This window comes from Theropithecus gelada, chromosome 11, assembly GCF_003255815.1.
Source record: "Theropithecus gelada isolate Dixy chromosome 11, Tgel_1.0, whole genome shotgun sequence".
In the NCBI taxonomy this organism is placed as follows: domain Eukaryota; kingdom Metazoa; phylum Chordata; class Mammalia; order Primates; family Cercopithecidae; genus Theropithecus; species Theropithecus gelada.
Window position 1 is genome coordinate 42202413 of NC_037679.1, and position 18365 is coordinate 42220777.

Here is an 18365-nt window from a genome sequence, read left to right on the forward strand (position 1 = left end):
TGTCCAGCAGACACCAACAGGATGCCCTACTATTAAATTCTGACACTAACCAGAGTTAGCGCAGACCTCACAGTTAAGAACTCAGTCTCACAAAACTGCTGCCCCACTTTAGGTGCCAATCCAAGTTGTAGGTTTCCAGGTTACCCACAACTTCTATACAACACGACTACAAATTGGAGGTTCCCATGACCCTCTTGCCGGGTCCAGTTTGCTAGTGTGACTCACAGATCCCAGGAAAACAGATGACTTACTATTGCCAAATTATTACAAAGGATATTTTAAAGGAGACAATTGAACAGCCAGATAAAGAGATACACAGGGGGAGGTTTGCAAACATCCTTAGCATAGGAACGTCTGTCCTGGTGGAATTGAGGTGTGCCACCCTACTGGAGTATAGACATGTTCTTATTCATCAGTACAGAAGCTTTCCAAATCCTGTAATTCAGGGATATTTATGGAGGCTTCTTCATGCAGGCCTAATAAATTATTAACTCAGCCTCCATCCCTTCTCCTCTTCCCAGAGAATAGTGGGAAGGGGTAGAGCTGAAAATTCCAAGTTTCTAATCATGGCTTGATCTTCCTGGTGACCAGCCCCCATCCAGGAGCCTATCAAGATTTGCCTCATAAGAACAAAAGACACCTCTATTCCCTAGAAAATTTCGAAGAGTTAGAAGCTGTGTATCAGGAAACTAGGGTAAAAGACCAAATATTAGAGCAAAAGATTCTCCTAGCACCCCTATAGCTCAAGAAATTACAAGGATGTTAGAAATTCTGTACCAGGAATTGGGGATGAAGACCAAAATACACATATTTCCTATTATAAATTGAAATACTAAAATTTACATATTTAAATATATAAAAAATATGTATTTACATAAACACTCAAAGTCGTATTCATAATGCAATGCCACAATGAAAGGGCTTGGTGCCTTCAGGTGTCATTTGGTAAAATATTTCTGAGTTGTGGTTATCAAGACACACTACAGAGTTGGTAATTGATGTAATAAATAATTTGTCACTAAAGATAAGGGACAAATGTCTGAGTATAGTTTACTCTTTAAAAACAAAACAATTTAAGCTGAAGCCATAATAGTCTAATTATCTCTTACATTTAATATTCCTCCCTGCTTTAAGGGAAGTTTTAGAAATAACTGAAGGACTGTGTGTGTGTGTATGACAATATGTGTGTGTGTTTATATTGTGTATTTTGTAGTTAGATAAACCATTGATCAGTCATTGGGAGAAATGCCGCTTGCCTTGTACATCCACTCAGCCGGGCACCTGAGCTAAACAGTAGTAGTGGCATCCAGTTTAGTTAAGAAAACAAAATGAGTTAGCTTACTACTGATCCCATGATACAGATTAGGCTAAACAAACTTTACTGAATATTTCTCTTACATTTCTATGTTTTATTAATGCCAATCAGAGTGGACCTGACCAGGCACTTTCCTAATTGGGATGGTGGGGTTTTTTTTGTTTTTTTTTTGTTTTTTTTTCCGTGAGTTTAATAAATATTGGTTGTCTTTAATACTCAATACAGTCCCTTTTTCTTCATTTCCGAACCAGTACTTGTGTTCAGACATGTCAGCCAGTAAACAAAATGAGGAATAATGCTTGTTTGTGCAGAATGCTGACATAATCTAAAAGACACAAGGAAAAGTTTGGTGAGAAATGACTTTTTCTTCACTTTAACTGCCAACCATCTAGAACAATAACAGTTGAAATAGTAAATTTGATTAAACATAATATTACCTCTTCTTCCTCATGCTTCCCTCCTACAAACCAGCAACCTTTATCCCTGGTTGGCTTTTAATTTTATATACAGCAAGTCCTCACTTAACGTAGTTGATATATTCTTGGACACTGCAACTTTAATAAAGCAAAAGGATGAACAGCAGGTCCTTGAAATAGCATTGTTTTATTTGATGTTGTTTTGTTATAATGCTGATAAGGAAAAAAAAAAAAGTGATTTCATCATATGTCATTTCACTTGAAGTTGCTATTTCCAAGAACGGATTGACCACATTAAGTGAGGGCTTACTGTACTCTCCTGAGAACTGTCTTTTCCTCTTTATCATTTGGCACTTGGCTAAATCAATAGTAGTCAAATCAGAAAGATGGATTTTTGTGTGATGGTACAATGTCTCCCCCTAGAAAGAATGTTCTGGCCTTCAATGTGTTTATTTTGCATCTAGGAAAGCATGAGACTCATTGCATTTAAACATTTGATCTACTGAGCAACAAGAGGGTACTGTCCTCTGAGTTTTGCTGCATGTTTTAAAAATCTCATAATATTGTTTTGCCAATGGACTATACAGAGAGATTTTTACTACCCTGTTTGCTGTGGCATTGATAAAAGAGCCAGTTCCTTCTTTTCTGTTCTTAAAACATAAGTGGAAGCTTCCTTTTTAAATCTTTGCATATGACATTTGTATAGACAGTGCTTTACTGATGATAGCTTTCATTTTACATCTTTTTTCTTAAAGTATCATTTTTTGCAAGTTCTTTGTATATTGCTTTCCAGTGATGATTTTGTCAGATGACCTTGTGTTTTGGGGGCTATATATAAAACTAAATACATTATTTGTCATTTATAACTCTGCATTTTTTGCATACTATCAAATATATGTGTGTGTGTATACATATAAAGTAGCAGTTAACATTTATTATAAACATATACGTAGGTAGTATAATAGTTAATTTACATGTATCATATCAGAGAAATCAGAAATCCTAGGAGATAGGTTTTATTATTATCCTTTTAAAAAATTAAGACTATTTTAGAGTAGTTTTAGGTTATTAAAAATTGAGCAGAAAGTACAGTGTTCCCATAAACCTCCTCACCTTCCAGCAACCCCAGATATACAGTTTCCCCTATTATGATCAACTTACTTTGGTGTGGTAGATTTGTTACAGTTGATGAGTGAATTACAGTCTACAGTTGATATTGCAGTTCACTCTTTGTGTTGAGTATTCTATGAATTTGGACAAGTGCTTAATGGCATGTACCTACCATTATAGTATCAGATGAAATAGTTGCATTACCCTAAAAATCGCATGCTCTGCCTGTCCTCTTTTTTTCTTTCTTTCTTTTTTTGTATTAAATAAATTATAGTTACGAGATGAAATAATTTTCCAAGGGTCACATAGCTAAACAAGTATGGGAGCTGTTCTGCTTCACTAGAATCTGTGCTCCTAGTTTATACATTTGGCTGCCTGATTTGTTATAGTTACTAAATCATTTAGGGAAACTTAATTGGTAAGATTCTTGCTAATTCTTCTTATTTGTAACTTTATGAAAGTGTATGTATAGGAAACATTCTGTCTGTGCTTTCCTTTGAAGTTAAAATATTGGGGGAAACATTGCAGGGAATTTAAAAATTTTTAATTATTGGTATTTGACAAGATTTGCGATTTAAGGAGGAGTTACTGAATAGAGTAGCATTACTGAATTGATAGAAAAAATGAGGAAGTCAGTTGTCTGACCCTTTGCTTATCACTAGCTATAGGTGTTAGAGACAGTAGGCTATGTCCTAGCTACTAGAATAATGAGTTAATGAAGGACATAGCAACAGTAAGTTTATTTTTTAAACGAGGGAATGAACAAAAGGAGAGGGAGTATGGAGAAAAGAGTCAAAGCTGCCTAGCATGTAGCACAAGTTGTCCAACCTGCAGCCTGCAGGCAGCATGCAGCCCAGGACAGCTTTGAACACAGCCCAACACAAATTCATAAACTTTCGTAAAACTTTATGAGAGTTATGCATGAACCTTTAAAAAAAAAAAACTGATCAGCTATCATTAGTGTTAGTGTACTTTATGTGGGTACAATTCTTCTTCCAATGTGGCCGAGGAAAGCCAAAAGATTAGACACCCCTAATGTAGCATATTAGGTTAATTATATACCTCTAACAGTTTTAAAAATATACGCAAAGTAAGAAAAAAACATTGCCTGAAGTTTATGTAGGTAGAGAGTATATAAATTAGGAACAGGCAGATGAGGTCATTTGTCTTTACCTTGGTCTGTGGCTTTGGGCACCACCCAGTGCCTTACTACCCTTCACAGTCACTGTACATCTTCATCCCAACCATGCCAAACAAGGTAGAACTGTTCCAGGAAAGTGCTTCTTAGGGTTGTTCTCCTGTCTTGTGCCATCCCTCTGTGTTACAGTGGAGGTAACTGTGGTTCAGAGGCGATAACTAGGTGAAGAATGTATTACTTTTAGAATCTGTTTCCCCTGTAGTAGTCTTTAATGAAAAGTCAATTTGTTGTATGTAAACATTTTCCCATTTTTTGCTTTTTCTTGTGCATATGATGGTAATATTTACTTAAAACTGCAACAAAGAAGGTGACCTAGCTTTAGATTAAATCCTGGATTAGCAGAATTTTAGTCCTGAATGAGGGCAGCGAGGATAAATAGTAGCTGCTTGAGATTCACCAAATTGTGACTTCTTTTCTTCATAAAGGATGACAAAATCTCCTCAAAATTTAAAATGGTCGCAGTTCTTTACAAAGAAAAAGAAGGAATGAAGAGGAAACAAAGGGAGAAAATAAAATAGAAAATGACAATAATGTTTCTTTAAAACTGTCTTGTCTTTCTGGTTTCCATGAAACCTTTTTTTTTTTTTTTTTCCACCTCGTCTCTTGCTTTCCTGGCCTAATGTTTTTGGTAGGCCATTCTTATCTTCTGTTATATATTCTTCATGCCTTCTAGGGCTCAGACCTCAGTGTTCTCTCTCAACACTTTTCCCTTGATCACCCTCATTTAGATAAAAACAAAATGTTGTTTGATTTTTTTTTTCTTTCCTATGATGATTACCAAGGAGACATTTGGCTACTTCAGTTAGGTGCAGGCAGTGAAGAATCCCTCATGATCTGTTGCTGAATCATCCATTTTCTTTGTTTTTCAAGGGTCGTAAGAGTGAGGCTGAAAAGCTCTTCTTGAAGGCTATTGAGCTGGATCCCACCAAAGGAAACTGTTACATGCATTATGGTGAGTGGTTGATAGCTTTTTTCCACGTCCCCCACATTTACTATTAATGTTGATACGAAATCTAGGTTTTGCTGGTAAAGAACCTCTTAAGAGGAGATGGACTTTGTTATTGCAGATTTAGCCTCATGCTATATTCCTACCTTCTCATTCAAATCAGTCCTATTAAAGGGGCTGTGTGTTATATTTTCCTGTAGTAATTTTAATAGGATTTTAACAGGGATGGCATTGCACAGTTGTTTTTTTCAAGTTCAGTGTGGAGTTTAAATGAGATCTCATCAGGAAAGCATCTAGCTCCTTGCCTTATGCATAGTTTATAATAAAACATTTGCTTCTCTTCATTCTAAATGATAATGTATTCCTCACTGAGCATGTCATTTTGAAGTTTTAGAAGTTTACATTTTGACCTCAAAAATCTTACTTTTTGGAAGATATGGATGTACACCAGCCTGTAAATCCCAAATATTGAGGCTGAGGATAAGCTGTAGAGGGTGCAAAGGATGGCTGTATCATTTCGTTGAGCCTTGGCCTTAATCAGTCTAGAATGAGGTTACATAACAACTCTATCACACTCTGCTTTGTCATTAGTAGTGAGTCATGTGTTTAGTGAGGCGAAGTATATAGCTGGTTTGATATTGTGTAAGATGTGCTTATTTCTGCCAGATTTGCAGTTGGAATTTCTTTTAGGGAGCCAAAATGCATTTACTTTAGCTGATCCCTTGGGGGGAAAAAGTGTTTTTTTTGATCACTGTTGGCTTTGATGTATTAGTAACTATCAACTAGTAAACTTAAAAGTAGACAGAAATTAAATATAAGGAAATAAAGCTAATATACTAGTAGAACAATTCCATCTCCTAGCTTCTAGCTAGTAAAAATAAATCAGTGACAGGCTGCAAGTGTAGAAGAATGGAAATAATAAAATAATGGAGATACTCGAACAACCACAAATTCATTTTTTAATTTATGTTATTGTGTGTCTGTGTTTACAAACCTAGGGTTGCAGTGCATTATCTTTCCAGCATTAATGCAGGATAGTACAACTCCTGATTTTGTTTCACAACGCAGTTGTAATGCCATGTTAAAATAGTAGTCAACTAATTTAAGTTTGCTACAGAATTTATTTTTATTTTTATAGGTTTTCCTATATGAAGTACTTCAGGATTTTCTTATGTCTAGTATTTTTGGGTACCTCAACTGTACGTGAAAGTAGTTCCATGGTGATTTTCCCTGAGTGCTAAAAGGGCTGCCTGTCATTGCATGTTATAAAATAGAAGTTTGTTTTTTTGGTTTTTTTTTCACTATCTACTGCCTGCATTTCATTTGCCTCATAATAATTGTACTACTGCATCTTCTAAACTTGTTTCCTATAATATTATAGACTATATTATAGATAGATTTTTCACAATCAGTTTCTTCAAACCGTATCATTGCTCCATTTGAATTGCAATTTCACTATTTTATTAATTTTAAATGTTGTCCCCCTTATTAATCTGGTTATATCCATCCTCTATCTTATAAAAAAAAATTATTGTGAGCTTTACATGACATCACGCTCCTAAAATATTTTTTCCAGTTGTGATAGTAGTGGGTATTTCTCCCATGAGAAATTTTTGGATTTAGTTGAACAGAAAGTTCTACAAACTTTTTTTTTTTTTTTTTTTTTTTTTTTTAATTTTTTGAGATGGAATTTCACTCTTGTTGCCCAGGCTGGAGTGCAATGGTGCTATCTCGGCTCACTGCAACCTCCACCTCCTAGGTTCAAGCGATTCTCCTGCCTCAGCCTCCTGAGTAGCTGGTATTACAGACACCCGCCACCATACCCAGCTAATTTTTTTTTTTTTTTTTTGTATTTTTAGTAGAGATGGGGTTTCACCATGTTGGCCAGGCTAGTCTTAAAACTCCTGACCTCTGGTGATCCATCTGCCTTGGCCTCCCAAAATTCTGGGGTTAGAGGCATGAGCCACCGCGCCCAGTCTACAAACTTTTTATTTTATACGGTATTTAGAAAGCAGTGATAGCAAATGTCTTTAAATGCATGTGTAAAAACTGATTCTTCTTAGTACCCTTGGATTAAGTATTTTTGACACACATACATTATAAGGAGTATTTTATTTTCTAAAGGAGGAATGACTATATAATTCAATATAATTTTATGAAATATAATGTTAGGTATTTTATGAAATTTTGTAAGTTTCAATATTTTTTCCTACTTTGGAATTGGTAATAGAAAGAACTCAAAATGAGGTTCCAACAAGGAGTAATAGTTAGGGCAAAATAATCTACAAACAGATGGGAAGGCCATAATTGAGTGCATGATATTCTTTGCTCATTGTGCTCAGATTATAAACCATGAAAATTTAAGGGAATCTTAATGATTTTCATTTAGAGGAATCTATTTCAAAGGATTGAATTTTAGAACTGGAACTGTAAAGTTCTGTTAAAATTATATAATATAACCAGTCTGTTGAACAAATAAGTAGATTGAAACCTAGAGAAATGAAATTGACTTGCTCAAGTTAATTACAGGTAACTTTTGGATTCCTTGACTACTGTCATGCTTTTTCTTCCATAAAATATATTCTGAGCTCGGGCACGGTGGCTCATTCCTGTAATCCCAGCACTTTGGGAGGCTGAGGCGGGCAGATCACTAGATCAGGAGTCAAGAACAGCCTGGCCAACATGGAGAAACCACATCTCTACTAAAAATGCAAAAACTAGCTGGGCGTGGTGGTGCATGCCTGTAATCCTAGCTACTCAGGAGGCTGAGGCAGGAGAATCACTTGAAGCCGGGAGGCAGAAGTTGAGTGAGCTGAGATCACACCACTGCGCTCCAGCCTGGGTGAGACAGCAAGACTCTGTCTCAAAAAAAAAAAAAAAAAGAAAGAAAGAAAGAAAAAAAAAGTATATATATATATAAAATATATTCTGTTTTGTTTGGGGGTTTTGTGGTTTTATTTATTTTTTTGTTTCCTTTTTTTTCCCCAAAATATTGGCAAATAGAGACGTAGGTAGATATTTTCAATCAATAGGCCCTGCTGTGCACAGTTTTAGAACTCAAATTCATATGTCATGACTTATTTTACAGTTCATGAGAATTTTTTTAGTAATTTTATTATTTATACAGTGTATCTACTATGTGCAACCTCACTGTTCTGTGTTCAGAAAGAAAGTAATGCTCTATAGGAAATAAACAGGATGATGTCACTTTTAGAAGGTGATGAGTAGGAAGTTGGATACTCCTTGAGACAAGGTAGTCAGATAAAGCATTTTTGAGAATATGATATTTGAAATCTCTATGTTAATCCAACTATTAAAGAGCCAGTTTCATACAGAAGAAAGAGAAAGTTAAAAGGTTTAAGACAATATTAAGCTTGTGTTCACAGCAGAGAAAAAAAAAAGCTAATGTGACTGGAACACATTGAACCAGGTAGGAAAATGGGAGGAAAGGAGGCCACAGAGGAATCAGAGGTAGAGCCCATAGGGACTTGGAGACTGAGCTAAGGAGTTTTGCATTTTATTGTAAGTGTATTGGAAGGGCCCACGTGGAGAAGACAGGACTAGAGAAAGGTCAGAATAGAACAAGGGAAACTCTGTAGATAGTTGTTGCAATGTTTTCATCAAAAGATGATGGTGGTTTGCACTTGGAAGTAGTTGTGGGAATGTAAATATTTATACTGAAATTATATGTTTACTTCCTTTAGAAGATTTTAACGTAAGAGTAGAGATGGTGTGTTTTCCATTTTTGTATCATCAATATATCTACTATATTGCTGTTTATACAGTAATGTACAATGTGTATTGAGCTCAGTGAGGAATATTCTCCATTCTAGAATTGGATCCGGATTACAAAATTGCCTGAAAGGATGTTCTATTTGAATTTTATTTCTTGTTTAAGGAAATACATACTATGATTCTCGTATTAGTTTCTTGCCAACTTGCTGGTTATATATATTCTTAGATTGTTATGCCAACAGATTGAATGAATAATAACACTTCCTCAGCTTAAAAATAAATGTTTAAATGAAATATATGTGTTTTGAGTCTTTTAAAAATGCTTTTGCAAATGCCAATGAAAATGCCAGAGTTTGAGTGAATTTTGTATGGGAAATCCACTCTCTTGTGTGATTTTGTACTTCTGATTTGCTTGTTAGTGAATTTCCAAGTGATTTGGAAAATATATCTAGTAGGGATTAGACAGAAGGAATTAGGATAGGATTTATATTTGCTGCAGTGGTGATTAGAAGGCAGTGTTTTAAAATGCTATCAGTTACTTGTATTTTTGTATCCACTAGTTTTGTTTGGGGGAAGGGATTGAATTGCAGATTGTCTTTTTTTTTTTTTTTCGATTGGCTTGCAAGAAAGAAAGCTAGGCAGGTTTATTCAGTTGGTTCAGTGAGTTGGTTAAAGGTTGTGCTGTGTGGTACCTATAGTCTCTGGGATTCAGATTTCTCATCTGTAAAGTGAAGGATTGACATGGACTCCAGAAATGTTTTCTAGTACTCCGATTTCTTGTCATTTGTAACATATACCCAATTTCTTACAGCTCCTTTATCAAAATTTTAAGGAATGTGTAGAAAATAGGTTTCAAACTATGGTATTAGTAATAATACAACACTGTGTATTTGTATGTTGCCAAGTATTCCCATGTCCAAGTGAGGCAAATAATATAAAGTCTTTATTGAATTCAGTTTATAAATCTCAAAGGTGAGGATTTGGTGCCTTGGTGTCTCATGTGCGCCTGTAATTCAAGGGATTCTTTGAATTCTCCTGTGCCCTCCAAAAGAATGAAGATCAAGACGAGAAGTCTCTCTTTAAAAATTACTAGAAAAACCATTGTTTCAGATAGAATACATTATGAATTTTTTCTGTAGGTGCATAGTAGTAAATTTGGTGTCGCTTGAAACAATTTAAATCAATGAACTTTTGTTACAAGGTACCTACTGCATATAAATTCTGGCACATGGGGGAATTCATGAAATATTAAGGACTGATGTTTGAAAAGTTAAGAGAGAGGAGATTGTAATACTATTGAAAAAAGTACTCTTATGTACAACTCAGACAGTTTCTTCTTTTCCTGCCTTCCTATTAACAGTGAGTTTCTAAAAAGCTATGGTCCCATTATATTTGTTATTGATACGGTGACATAGTTCATTTCCAAGGGTTCAGCTGTGTAGTGATGAGTCCTAAACCTCTTACTTGTAACCTCCTGCTCAGTATTTATCCAGCACTATACTAGATACAGGGACACAGCAGAGAGTAAGACCAGCTCTAGAGGATCTTACAAACTGGGAAGGAGGTACAAATTGTAAAAATAGTAGTTTAATTAGTTTTTAAAAGTCCATCATTCTTGCTTGTGAGCTCATAGAAAAGCATAGATTTTTTTAAATTATAATTATCTGGATTATTATTATTTGCCTCTATTGTCAGTTTTAGAATGCTACTATTATACATTTATTAAGCACTTTGTCATCTGTCTTATGTTTTCTTGTCCTAGTCTTTTTTGCTTCATCATCCAACCCCTGTGAGGTAGGAATGAATCCTAATTACATTTGACTGAGAAAATGGAAGTTCAGAATTTTTAAGTGACTTCCTATTTCAGAAATGTTCAATGTGTTTAGTGGAGGAAGAACTTGAAAAGTCCAGCCCTTTCAACTTTTAAATCCAGAACTTTCTACTGTTGTTATTATTATACTCTGTTTTTCTCTAGGATGGTGTCCTAGTCCATTTTGCTATAACGGAATACCTGAGACTGGGTAATTGATAAAGAAAAGAGGTTTATTTATGTCTGTAGGCTAGTAAATTCAAGGGCATTGCCTTTGCTTCTGGTGAGGGCTTTTCGCTACCTCATAACTTTGTAGAAGAAGGTCAAAGGGGAAGAAGAGACATGAGAAGACAGAGAACCTGTGGGGCATCCAGGCTTTGTAAGAACTCACTCTCATGGGAACTAATCCATAGTCATAAGAACTAATCCAGTCTCACCAGAGAACTCACTACCACTAAAAGGGCACCAAGCCATTCAGGAGGGGTCCACCCTTATGACCCAGACACCTTCCTGTAGGCCCCATCTACCATCATCACCATATTGAGTATCAAATTTCAACATGAGCTTTGGTAGGAACAGGCAAACCATATCTAAACCATAGCAGATAGTTCATATATTATTTGTTTCACTTTTAAAAGTAGGCTGTGAAGGACAGTGTTAAAATAATAGGAGTGGTCTTTCAACACTGAGCACTGAAAGTAGAGGCTTGAAGTATGTAATGAGTTGAATTGGTGAGTGACCTGTGTTACTTTTCATTATTCATAACTAAAGCTAGTTAGAAAATGGTAATGGACTGAGGCTATGTTTTATCCTTTCATTTTTAGTCACTTCAAAAACAGCAAGAGGAATTTTTAAATTAAATAACCAAATAACAATATTGGCTTAATTAAAAATGAAAATAGATTTTGAGTCTTTGCAAAATTACATCGAGATTACAATTATGTTTAATACTTAAGAACAAACCATCTTTTTTTGAAAAATCAATGTTTAGTGTCCCTTTAATGCTCTAAGAAGAGGATCAGCAATTCACAGATACGTAATTAGATTAAGGTTTTTCTAAAGGTTGTTCCAAACTATTTCATTTCTCACTTGTGATTTTTTTATTTCTAAATTCCCTATTATTAAAATGTATCTAATAAATTAATACAATTTAATCTTCATACCTTTGTGTGTTTTACATGAGATACTTTCCAAAGCCTTTTATAATTAAACTTGCTCATAACTAAAATGGAAAGAGGAAATTGTTTTTGCTGAAAGCAAAGAATTAAGGAAAAATTAAAGCACTAATGTGTTTCTGAAAAGTAATATAATAAAAAGACAAGCAACAAACTGTTAATGAATAATTTCTGTAAAGGCAAAAAATAAAAGATCAATCTACTTGAGACATGAGAAACTATACAACTACAAAGAAAATAGTACATAAAGAACAAGGGATATGAAAAAATACAATTGGTTTTAAAAGTTAGGTAAACATACAATCTCAATGGAAATCAAAGGAATTCAAATATAAATAATGAATTCCCTCAAGCTGCTCTAACACTTATTCTCAGTAATTCTCTCTTGAGAATATATCTTAAGGAAATAAAGATTATCAGCAAAGATAGTAATTGAGCCTTGACTTTGCTGTTTGTTAAAGGTAAAAATGGGAAAGCATGTATCTGAAATACCTGATCTAAGTATCTGAAAAAGGGAGATGGCTAAATGAAGTGGGATTATTTCCATTTGATGAAATTTTATAAATCCTAAATTAAGGTTATGAAGGATACATAATAATGTAACAAACCTGCACGTTATGCACATGTACCCTAGAACTTAAAGTATAATAATAAAAAATAATTAAAAAAAAATAATGAGACAACTGCCTATGTTAGGTGAAAAAAGAATAAAAGTTATACATAGAGTATGAATAAATTCTACAAAATAACTGTCATTAGAAAGCAAACCAAATTTTTAAAATATCAGAATGTTTAGAATGGATGTATTAGCTTTTTAGACATGCACCCTTTTATTTTCCTTTGTTTGGAAGGCTTAATGTTTTCTATTTTAAATTTTCTATAATGAGCACGTTACTTTTATGAAGGACAAATACTTTAATAAAATATGAAAGAACAAGCACCTTGTTTTTTGTTTGTTTGTTTTTGAGATGGAGTTTCACTCTTGTTGCACAGGCTGGAGTGCAATGGCATGATCTCAGCTCACTGCAAACTCTGCCTCCCAAGTTCAAGCGATTCTCCAGCCTCAGCTTCCTGAGTAGCTGGGATTATAGGCACCCGCTACCATGCCCAGCTAATTTTTGTATTTTTAGTAGAGACGGGGTTTTGCCATGTTTGGCCAGGCTGGTCTCGAACTCCTGACCTCAGGTGATCCACTTGCCTTGGCCTTTCAGAGTACCAGAATTACAGGCATAAGCCATGATACCTGGCCAAGAACAAGCATCTTAATCTATTGTTCAAGTAGATAGCAGGAGAATTATGGTAACCAACCAATTATCCAAAATTACTGACTAGAACTCAACATGTAAACTTCTAAGACGTAAAAATTAAGTAAGAAAGGAATAAAAAGTAGAGAAAGACCACTTGCATGGAGTCTCTATTAAATATAATATTTCCCATTATGAAATCTTCAAATATTATATTTGATGACTATATTATATATTTGACAAATCTATTATATATAATAGATTTGATGAATTCATAATATAATAGTACATTTGCTGAGTACTTTTGTGGCCTGAGAAATTCACATATAGCATCTTGTTTAATTCCCACAGCGAGATGGGGATGGTACATGACTATGTTTATTTTACAGATGAGGAAAGTGACATCATCAAGCAGTGACTTTGGAGTATATTACCCAAGGTTTCAATGCCAATTAATAGATAAATTCTTTACAGGGGCATTCGTGCTATACTGCAATGTTATCATCTCTTATGTCAACATATATAATTATAAGACCATGCTAAGATGGTATGATCACATTCTATGGTGATGTTATTTCTCACCCACAAAGTTTGGTTGTAGCTCTTCCAAAACACGAGAAAGAAATGAAACTGTGTTGTAAAGTATACTATAGGATTGCAAAATGCTTCACAATATTAGGATGATTAAATCAATTCAAGTAATACGGTGTGTCCTTACTCCACAGTTATGAAAATTTGTAGAAAAGAAAGAGCTTGGCATCATGCTGGGCACATACGTGCCCATTAATGCTAGTGCTGTTATTACTGAAGCTCAGTGTTTAACAATTACATTCCTGACCAAGCACTGGGTACTTTTCTGCATATTTTTGTCAGTTCCCGAGTCCTGTGAAGAAATAACATTACCCCTTATTTTACGGATATAAGATTTAAGGTTCCAAGAGTTTAAGTGGCACTTTGAAGGCCCTAGGACTAGTAAGTTGGCAGAGCAAGAATTTGAGCCTCTTCTGACACCCCAGCTTACAATATGTTTATGGTTTTCCTTGTTCTTTCAAAGATACGCTCTTACTAAATGTGAGCCTTGTGAGTCCCCAGGAGTGACACAGACCCAGAGCCACATTGCTGATATTATGGAGGACTGCTGGTGAAGAGACCCAGGGAGCTCTCATCATTGTGTTCTTGAAGGCCCCAGGGAGGAAGGGCAGCTTGAGAACCTGAAAGGTGCAAAAGGAAAGGAGCTCATGGAGAAGTTAGTAAAAAGAAAAGGAAGAGGCATGGCACCAGACCTCACCCAACATGGTGTTATTTACACTATCTCACTTGTTCCTTCTAATAACTCAAGTGAGATTATACCTGTGTGAAAAGTGAAGAAACTGTAACTCAAAACCAAAGAATCAAGACAAGAACCAGAGTGGCCTTGCCACAGGGTTTCCAGCCATGACCACAGTGGTGCTTCACCTAGGAAGGTTGGTAAGTCAACTTTTTTCTTTTTTTCTTTTTTTCTTTTTTTTTTTTGAGATGGAGTCTCACTCTGTCACCCAGGCTGGAGTGCAGTGGCGCGATCTCAGCTCACTGCAAGCTCCGCCTCCCGGGTTCACGCCATTCTCCTGCCTCAGTCTCCCAAGTAGCTGGGACTACAGGCACCCGCCACCACACCTGGCTAATTTTTTTGCATTTTTAGTAGAGATGGGGTTTCACCATTAGCCAGGATGGTCTCGATCTCTTGACCTCATGATCCGCCTGGCTCGGCCTCCCAAAGTGCTGGGATTACAGGCATGAGCCACCGCACCAGGCCAATCAACCTTTTTTCAATACAAGAATGAATAAAGAAGGGTAGACTAGCCTTTGGTTAGTTTTCAACTTCCCTTTTCTCATCTGTGCCCCCTGTTTTTGTGTATGAAAATAGAATCCACTTTAAAAAAAAAAAGTTTATAACTAGGCCACGCTTTGCTAAGGAGATGTACAGTTATGTAAAATTAGCGTACTTTCTTTGAATCTCTCTTTTTATAGGACTTTAGAAGCCACAGAGGCAATATGATAAGAACTTAATTAAGACGTGAATGTAGGGAGTAGACAGTGCAATAGATTTTTAACAGTGACATGAATTTGGAAGAAAGCACACCCAGCCCTACTTGCAGATTATCTCCCTGAGCATGATGTAGCTTGTGCTGCACTTTCTGCTCCTCAGTGTCATAATCTAGAGAGGATAACTATGGCCTAAAGTTGTAAGGATTTATTTACAATTTTATAAAGTAGCACATAATAAATGCTCAGTGAATTGTGACAGTGGGCATTTATTATTTTAAAATGATAATAAAAATATTCTGGAGAATGATTAAAAATACGAAAAAATTTTTGAATAAGGTGTATAAATAAAGGGACAAATTAAGGGAAGAAGAGATATAGTAAAAACCTAGGATTAAGAAAAAGAGGACTGTATATCTCTTTACATGTAAACAAAAAGATCAGAGAAAGGGAATAATTGCAGGAGGACGGAAGATTATAAATAACCTTACAAATAAGAGAGTAGACGTTGTGCTCAACAGTCTAAACAGTTCTTTAAGGGAAAAATAATGGATCGTTTCCATTATTCCATTATTTCCATAAGTACATGCTCACTTAACTGGGTAAATCACAGGGGCTTTTCTCTGTAGCTACAAATCTCAACATGGCTCATCTTGGAGAACTCTGTAATGTCTCTGAAGTGTGTGTTGTGTGAAGATAAATTGAACATACACACACACGTTGGTGGGGCAGGAAGAGAAACAGTTTTTCCAGTCTTACCTATTTTGACTCGGCAAGCGAATCCACTTTGAGATCCTTGTTTGCAATTTATTCTTCTGCCTTAATTAAAACAATTATCTCAAAGCTTGTGTGCCCTGCTATTAACTATTCTGTGTTTTCCTTGGCACATCTTGATATGGGTATCAGAAAAGCCCATTGAGATGGTGTGCAAGCACAGTGAGAAGATCTGGAGCTCTCCTAGGAAAAGCATGTTTGGGCTCTTTGAGCTTGCTCTCTCCAGTCTCATTACTGCTCTAACTTAGTCTCAGAGGAATGGACTCCTTTCTTTAGTTACTCAGAAAATGTGTTTGAGTCCTCTTGTCTGTCTCATCTCTTTCCTTAAACTCCCTAGTGTAAAAATGCACCCCATCCTATAAATGGTGCTGCTCACCTCTGGGTCTTTGATGAGGTTGTATTCTTCATCTAGTTGCATCCTTCTCTTCCTTTTTAGGTGATAAAACCTTGCCAATAGTTTGAAACCCATTGTGAACTTATTTTCTCTTTTGAAACATACTTGAACCCTGTTGAATCTGTGTATCACTTAAACCTATGATGAAATTGTGTTACCTTCCATTCCTTGTCCCTCCCCGCATTCCTTCTCTCTCCCTTATAGTTTCTCGCCTCCTCCCCAGTCTCCCTTCTTGTTCTTAGCCTGAAGAAATTCCCACACCCTGTCAGACAGTCATCATAACTCCATCAATGGTTTCCTGGCATTTCATAACCCTTTTGGAGAGAGTCAGGGGAGAAATAAATTCAGTAAAGTTCTTCTAACCTTCCTGACCTCCTTTCCAGTTGAGCGCAGGTCCCTGGCCTTCTGTTTCTCTAATCTTCTTCACACTAGACACCTTCCTTGCCACCTGTCCAAATCAGGACAAATTCTTGGTCTCATGTTCACTTAGGAACAAATCCAGGGCCTCCCAGTCTCACAATAAGCAGCCCAGACTGATCTCTTGGGTATCTTTTCCTTGTTCACCAGGCCACCTGTTTTCTTGGCCGGTAACTGTGGCACATTTATCACATAAGGCCTGTCTCACGAAAACCAGCATTTACTCACTCAGGCTGCCAAGGACATAAAAACACAAAGCAACAAAACGAATAAAGGGAAGGCTAGAGAAATTAGTCTGAGAGTGAAAGCATATTTGAAATGCCATGGTGACTCAGAAAAAGACACTCAGCAAGGCTTCTCTCAGAGAGGCCAAAAAAGAAGAGCCCCTCCATATTTTTAATTATCTCAGACAGAATTAGCATGAACAAACTACCTCTCTTTAGTAGTATCCCCTACCTACAACTAGTCTAACGCCTGACTGCTGCATTATCATCAACCTTCTCTTACCAGGAGTGTTACTACCCTCTTCTAGTGGAAACACCCCATAAATGACTTGCCTCAATTCCCTTTTATGCACTCATCCTGTTACCACTAGATGTGACTAAAACCAGTTAGCCCAATTACTTCCATCTTGGCTTTTCCCCATTTCTAATCATCGGAATCTTTGAAAAAGTCCCCAGGTACAGATAGTTGCTTCCGGAATGCTGGCAATGTTCTGTTTCATGATCTGGCTGCTGGTTGAACAAAGCCAAACCTAAATTACCTCCATTCAGAAATAGAAGTGATGCATTCAGCCTGTGATACCTCACACCTTTTCCAGTTTATATGAGTTTGGGGGTTAAACTATCTCTGTAATCTCCTCTCTCCTCTAATAAAATGGAACTTCTTCAAGGACAAATATTGTGATTATCTTTGTATGCCCACTGCAAGTACTACCATATTTTGTGTATAGTAGGCACAATATTAATTGGGGAGCTATATTAACCCATGAAAGAAACTATCTTCTGTTTTCAGATTATTTCCTCTTCTGTCCCAGTCTGTTGAATTTATGTCACAATACAATACCATATAATACATATGAGACAGATTGCATAGTTTGAATTGTTCTGAAATTAAAATATCTTTCAAGGTATGATTGATATCTGAATTTTGTGTGTGTGTTCCAAAGGAAATTCAGAGTCCTAATATCAGGGCCACCACGTTGCTCAAGTCCAGAAAGCACCATTCATTGAAACTTCACTGTGAATGGCACCTTTGGAAAGCATGCATGGCCACTTGCTACAGCTCTGCCTACAATCACTGCAAAATATGGAAATATGAATAGAAACATTTCTGGTGACAAATGCTGGATAGCTTGCTCTTGAAGATGAGAGCCACATAGAGATATTATTAATATTAGTTGGTTCAGTCCTTTCATTGAACATGGCATTTCTTAAATCCCCAGCGTGTGCCAGTAAGTAAGACAGAAGACCACTGGGATATCTGGGGGAAAAACATTGCAGGTGGAGGGAATAGTGAGTGAAAAGACTCTGAACCAGGAGCCATTTTTCGTCTGATGTATTAACAGGAACAGTAAGAGAGGGTGGGGAAGAACCCGTGTTGATCATAGCAAGCTGTGTAGGCCAGTGTAAGGGTTCTCGAATCAGCCGTAGAACAACAATCCGATTTCCATTTTACCAAGATCACTCAGACTGCCATTTTGAGAATACCCTCTAGAAGTATGGGGACTATTTAGGAGGTTATTGCTGCCATCCAGGGTGATGTGGTGGCTTCAGACAGAATGGTATCAGTAGAGTTCAGATGATTCTG

At 36.2% G+C, this 18365-nt stretch overlaps 1 protein-coding gene across 2 annotated transcripts in view; it reads left to right on the forward strand.

Moving 5' to 3' along the window:
- The window catches only part of TMTC2 (transmembrane and tetratricopeptide repeat containing 2), a 442328-nt gene that overhangs the window by 334171 nt on the left and 89792 nt on the right, over positions 1 to 18365 (forward strand). For both annotated transcript variants that reach the window (XM_025403370.1, XM_025403371.1), the window contains one exon: positions 4910 to 4991. In XM_025403370.1, coding sequence (XP_025259155.1) covers positions 4910 to 4991 — 82 coding nt within the window. The remainder of the gene's footprint in view (positions 1 to 4909; positions 4992 to 18365) is intronic.